This window comes from Silene latifolia, chromosome Y (genome assembly GCF_048544455.1).
Source record: "Silene latifolia isolate original U9 population chromosome Y, ASM4854445v1, whole genome shotgun sequence".
Lineage (NCBI taxonomy): Eukaryota > Viridiplantae > Streptophyta > Magnoliopsida > Caryophyllales > Caryophyllaceae > Silene > Silene latifolia.
Window position 1 is genome coordinate 343,485,834 of NC_133538.1, and position 7,278 is coordinate 343,493,111.

General features: G+C 33.1%; 1 protein-coding gene across 1 annotated transcript; it reads right to left on the bottom strand.

Annotated features, from left to right (window-relative positions):
- Positions 1-558: 558 nt before the first annotated feature.
- Positions 559-1,390, bottom strand: LOC141631520 (uncharacterized). The gene is made up of 2 exons (XM_074444180.1): positions 1,081-1,390; positions 559-881 (listed from the first exon to the last, which is right to left on the bottom strand). Exons 1-2 carry the CDS (start codon positions 1,388-1,390, stop codon positions 559-561), a joined length of 633 nt encoding a protein of 210 aa, XP_074300281.1.
- Positions 1,391-7,278: the final 5,888 nt, after the last annotated feature.

A 7,278-nucleotide genomic window follows, 5' to 3' on the forward strand; every position in this document is an offset into this window, starting at 1 on the left:
GTACACAATAAAAGTTTGTATAATAATAGAGAAGCAAAGTGTTTGAACAAGAACGTGAGACATTAGACAACGAAATAACACTTCGCAACTTGGGCAATTTCTAATATCATGATGCGTTAATTAAACATACTTCTTAGAAGTCTTTACTTAAATTTTGGCTTTTTCAATTTTTCGGAATCCTATTTTTTTTTAATCGCTAGTTTCACTTGTTCAGTTGGCTACATACACTTTGTTTGCCTCCTAGTTACACTCCTTCCGCAGCTACAAACACTCTAGTCAGGCCACCACCCCTATTTGAATACAATGTATACACTAACCCCCTCTATACTCCGTCAATCCATAGTCAGTATAAAAACAGTAAAAAAACAACAGCGTAAAAACGTACATAAAAAAAAAAGTTGGAAGTTAATACAAAACCAATTTTTCCAAAAACTACATAAACCAAAAACCCATTGAAATCGGTTTTTTAAGTGAGTACATAACATTACAAAACATAACAGACTTTTTTGAGTGACATCTACAAATGCCACATATACCACAAACCCACTGAATTCAGTTTCAAGGGAGTCGACTCGGGCAATTTCTACTATCATGGTTACTCATTTCACCGCAAGCACGGCATTTTCTCAGAGGCTTTGCATTTTCCAAGACTGTCTTTTCCTTGTTTGATGTTATCCTCTTTCCCGATCCCTTATTCTTGCACTTCTCTGGTGGTAAAACAGTAACTTCAGTTGGAATTTTTGACCCAAGAAGCATCTCAATCTCAGCTTTCTTATCTTTTGACTTTCCCGACTTAATTGAAATAATCAACTTTTCATTGAAACTCCGGAGCAATTGAAATAGCGCATCAGAATGTTCCTCACTATCCTCAACAAGTGAGACTGCACTAAATACCTCCGACCATAATTCACTTATATTGTTTCGCGACTTTCGATTGACACACAATCAGCTAGTACAGCTTTTTCCAACAAAAGTAGAAAGAGGGTGGGAAGTTGCGATTTGCTCCATCTCAAAGTGCTAAATACTCTTTAGGTATATGATCAAACTCCCTATCTTTCAACAACCATAAAATGTGCCTACAGAGTATCCCAATTCTTTCAAACATCTTACAAGAACAAGAGAACTTATTATCACTTAAATCAACTTTGTATTCCTTGTCTTTCTCACGATCAATTATTGAAATATTATCATTCGCACCACTTGCATTTGGTGATGGTAAATGGCCACAAGTATAACATGCTGCTTGGACTTCTACTTGGAAAATATAAAATATAATGATTGTGTAAAACTCAGAAGCTTGCTTTTCTAAAAGGAGAGGGGTTGTCAATTTTGGATAACAATTCTTATCATCCGCCATTACCTTAGAATATTTCCATCTCTGAGCATCCATTGCTGTTTGGAAACGCATCCAAAACTCGACAAGTGTGACATGTGGGTTGGTGAAGTTTCCAAAGAAGCTATTTTCGACTCGATCTTAATGTTGTGCGCAAAATCCCACCCAAATATGTGTCTCTAATGTAAGCATGAATCCAAAGAGCACGGTGCTTAAACATTTTCTTCAACCACTTGTTATCACAAAGCTCATATGAGGAAATTATCGAATTCCATTTCGATTCAAAATCTTCTGGAGTGATTTCTACATCCCAAACAACTGAGTTAATTTCCTTCAAAAAAGTTGTGTCTTGGGAAATCGATGGACCAACCTTGTCGTGCAACTTCTTCATTATATGCCACATACACAATCGGTGGCGTGTTTTGTCACCAAACACACCCTTAATGACTTTTTGATGCCTCTACATTGATCAGTTATTATAGTAATAGGATAGCGATCACCCATAACCGTTACAAAATTTTGAAACAACCACGAAAATGATTCTGCATTTTCGTTTCGTATCAAACCCATTTGTAAAAGTAATGCAACCCTTATGGTTATCAACACCCGTGAAAGGGACAAACACCATTTTATATTGGTTGAAGTTATAAGTGGCATCACAGAAACAAACATCACCAAAAAGGGCATAATTTTTAATTGATATTGGATCGCCGAGAAAAGCTTAGTTATTCTCGCTTTGATCGTCCACATCAAAGTCAAAATAGAAAGATGGAGACATAGCTTTTTTTCGCATGAAGTTCTCTATTAACATCTGGGCATCATATTCTTTGATGTATTTCTTTACATCCCTTGAAAAATTTTTGAAATCTTGTAAAGAAGCACCCACATTTTTGTATCCCTTCACATCTTTGTTTGAACATCCTAAATGTTTGCACAGGACCATGGTTTACATGAGCATTATCCATTATCATTTTTTTGTGAACCAAGTTTAAATCCCTACATGGTTTCAAATGTATCATAGTTGTTGGCGTATTCATAGCATGTGAGTGAACCTCAACAAAATCATAAATCTCGTATTCACCCGTTTGAATTCTTCTAAAACTAACCTTAGCCTGACAACCAATTCGCGTAAGGGTCCTCTTTCTTTTTGTACCCTTGTGATTACTTTTGCCTTGTTTATTACACACGCACCACTTGTGTGTAACTATCCCGTCAACTAATTTTGTTGAGTCTAATCTAGTAAGGAACCCACAAACCTTGGCACATTCCTCATAAAAATGTATGCCTTCTTCCAAAGTTGCAAATTTCATCCACAATCTTTGGTTTTAATTCTGCTGAGCATCTTGGCAATCCCACTATTTGATTATCGAAATCAACTCTCGGGGTGGCTACAACATCAAAAAAAAAAAAAAAACAAAAGGAAATGATTTTAATTTTATCAGTTACCACCTACACAAGCTTCTTAGACAATACATTACTTAATTAGAAGCTACAATTTAATACCTGGTACATTAGTGACAAGCAATTGATTTTCTTTTGAATTACTTGAAGACGCTTGCACATTAGTAACTTCTACAATGTCCGCACGTAAAATCAAAGAAAACAACGAATTCTGGAATCAAACATAATCCCAAAATCCTAGGTAGTGGAACACGTAATTTTAATTTGTCAAGTTACATACAATCGTCTACGTAGTTATATACACTCATTTGTGAAGCTATATACACTTTGCTACCTTTTGTTTATTGCACTATTTTCATCCCATTCCCTCTATGCTATCTAAGGGTAGCTAGATACGATTTTAAGTCCTTCTACAAACACACCTTTGGTGGTGTATACACATTTTAGACCATAATTGATAGTCGTTGCTTACAAACGTAAACTCAGTGTACCGAAATCAACTACGACAGTTTATCCAAACAGAATCTCTAAATCCAAACAGGTCCTTAATATCTAAGTCGATCAAAGTAATACTCCCTGCAAATTTACAATCATACATTTTTTAATATTGACAGAAACACATCCTCAACTACCTAGATACACACAACCAATGAAAGCAACTTATTTTGGGTCACAATTAGCAAGAATAATAAAATAATGTATCACGATAATTCCCTTCTTCAAATTATATGTAAACAACAAGATTTGAAGACACATTCATACATCTACATACATACACATCTTTAACTTGCTGGATACAAAGAACATGTAACAAAGAGTTACCTATGACTTCGCCATTACCGAATCTTCTTCTTCAATTATTACCATCCGAAAAAAAAATTCGTTCTTGTTAGATTATTACCCAAATTAGATGGTTTTATCATCAAAGAAACTCTAATTTTTCGATCACAATAATTTTAATCAACTAATGAACCAACAAATCTAGAATCAAAACCACAAAATACCATCTTAAACCAAAAAACTAATCAAGTTAAATTTTTAAGCAAACCCTAAGTTTTTAAATTGGATTTGTTTCAAAATCTTAATTAAAACTTACCTTGAATTTGTATTCCGAGGTGCAATAATGGAGTTTGATTGATGCGCAGCAATGGTGTCGGAAAGAGAAACTAAGAAATCAAGATGAGAATTTGTTATCGCATTAATGGAGTTTGAAAGAGGAACGAAGAACCGAGAATTTAAATGTTATTATATAGGGGGGGTCGGTTAAATGCGGTTCGCACCGAACTTTAGTTCCTACCGACCCCCTATATATATATATATATATATATATATATATATATATATATATATATATATATATATATATATATATATATAGGCAAGATCCGGTGAGTCCACCTATATTTTTGAGTCCCATGAGTCCACTTATATATCACACACTATACACAAGAATATCACGAATAATGAAAACTACTATTATAATGAAAACAGTTAGTTGAATTGTTCTAACGACTTGTTTACATGGTAGCTGATGATTTGCACGATTATAACAAAAGCAACATTATAAGCAAGGGTGAACAGTAGAATGAAATTAAAGTGAATTGAAGAAAAAAGCTATTCAAGTGTTTCCAGTTTCCGAGTTTAATCGTAAAAATAAAAATTGGTTTTTTTTTTTTATTTTCAAAAGATTGGTTTTCGATTATAGCTATACTTTGTAAGTGCCGTATGACGATGATATAACAATTTTGATTATCAAACATATAGGATTCGACTAATGTAATCACCGGGATTACAAAAGAGAAGACAAACTTCTGCTTGCGGTACGGTAAATTAAAGAACAAGGATAATAATGGCATCGTAAATCCTATGATGTCGTTGACCTTACTGTCCAAAGCTCGATTCCATAATAATGACTAATGAGGTATGTGGTGTCCTATGGGGACATAATTATAAGCATTTCTTCAAGCTCATCAGTAATCTGTTTTTGATCATTTTTGCTAGCTTTTCTTTCTTCCTTTTTCTTCCCAGAATAATGGCTCCAATGTCCTTTGAAATATCGGCAGACTTCAGCCTTGGTCATTTTGTTTAGAGTATAATGTCACCTGTCCCGATAATTTATTCATCAGTGTGTTGTAATTCTTCTGATACTGGAGACATAGTGTCGTTCTATTGGTGAAAAAACGATGTCGTAACAACCGGGTTTCGGTCGCTTGTGGGTCCAATTGCTCCGCCGAAGAAGAACAGGTTTCTTGGGTGATTATCTTGGGTGTAAACAGAGCTTGTTTTGTAAAAACTGAGGCTTGTGGGTCCAATTGCTCTGATAAAGCCAAGCAGCAACACTATCTGAATAGGGTCATACGGCCCTCTTTACAATGAATATCATTCTAAGAAATTTACTACATGTCCAAATACAACATAAACAAATGGGTAAACCAAGATTAAATGAGTATATACAAATCTATTAGAATACTAAAAAAGACGACAAGTAGTCTTGTGTAAGGCGACTTTACACAAAGATCATGTAAAACGGATCCATACCACAAGAAAATCATGCTATAATAGTGTGAAGTGAAATTTAGATGGTGAAAGGCGGAGTGAAAGGCGAAGTTAGATTCAGTGATGTGATATTGTATAGTATAACCTGTGATATTGTTTAGTACAACCAGTGATATTGTTTATTGTGAGGTGTGATATTGTTTTGTATAACTTGTGATACTCATTTACTTGACTCACAGTCTAAGATACAGTATCACGAGTTATACTAAACAATATCACAGCTCAGACTTTAAAAAAAAAAAAATTATTATCTATAATTTTTTTTTATTAATAAAAAAAATCATGATATTTTTGTGTAGAGCGTGTGATACATAAGTGGACTCACGAGACTCAAAAAGATAGGGTGGACTCATGTGATCCTAATTCTATATATATATATATATATATATATATATATATATATATATAGAGAGAGAGAGAGAGAGAGAGAGAGAGAGAGAGAGAGAGAAACAGGCAAGATCCGGTGAGTCCACCTATATATTTGAGTCCCATGAGTCCACTTATGTATCACACACTACACATAACAATATCACGGATATTTTTCTTTCGAAAAATTTATGAGAAGAGATAATAAAAGAAAGAGATATATAACAAAAAATTTGAGATGAATACAAACCTCCTGAAAATAAGGACTAAATGATTGGAGACAGAAATAACATTGTTCCAACTTTATAAGTTTGTATTTGTATTTGTATTTGTGTTGGTGTATAGTTTTTCGCAGTTCGCTCATAATTCAAAATACTTATTTTCTCAACTGTCAAAAACCAACAAAGTTTATTGTGGTGAATGAATGTATATATGGATGGATAGAATGCGCGTTGCAGGACAAAATATTTACTGTCTTTCAACTCTATGTCTCTGTATAAAATATTCGAATGAACGTGTAGTGAGTGCGACATATTTGAACGGCAAACATTGAACTCTTTGTCCAACAAAACTAACATGCCTCCGACTAAACGTGTCACTATTACATTATCCTTTTTTATTCATTTCATCACTCCTTTAGTCCTATTCTTCCCTTTTTTATTAACTCAACTTTTTAATATATGGAAAAGGTATTAGCTATCGTCGGTTCGTCGGTGATTCCTGTTCAATTTATTTTCTTTTTTTCTTACACCAAAGAAGAGAGGAAAACATGTAGGGAGTACTCCGTATGTAATTACTTTTAACCAACCCAAAAATAAAATAAAATATCATTTTATCAAACTAATAAAGTATACATCTAAGTCTACCTTTCGACGCCTAAGAGAAGCTGAGCAAGATGCAGCCAAGCTTGCTTATGAATGCATCTTAAGCAAGAGAGAGGCTGAACAATTTGCTGCACGTAAATTAGGTTCAGTGGTGTGATATTGTATAGTATAACTCGTTATATTGTTTAATACAACCACTGATATTATTTATCGTAAATTATGATATTGTTTTGTATAACTTGTGATACTCCTTTACTGAACTCACAAAACTCATATACAATATCACAGCTTAAATTTTTATTTTTTTTAATTTTTTTTTTTTTAAAAAAAACAACGTGATATTTTTGTGTACAACGTGTGATACATAAGTGGACTCACTGGACTCAAAAAGATAGGGTTGAATCATGTGATCCTAATTATATATATATATATATATATATATATATATATATATATATATATATATATATATATATATATATATATATATATATATATATATATATATATATAGAAAAGAGAGAGAGAGAGAGAGAGAGAGAGAGAGAGAGAGAGAGAGAGAGAGAGAGAGAGAGAGAGTTTTTCTAAAATGTGCCAAACAGGCACATGTTAAGATGCTATTTAAGGAAAGATTTACATCAATAATTCTCTAACTATGGTAATAATGAGTTTGGATTTTAATTTCTCATGATATATTGATGTAATATTTCCTTTCTTAGCATCTTAACATGTGCCTATTGGACACATTTTAGAAAAATCCATATATATATATATATATATATATATATATATATATAT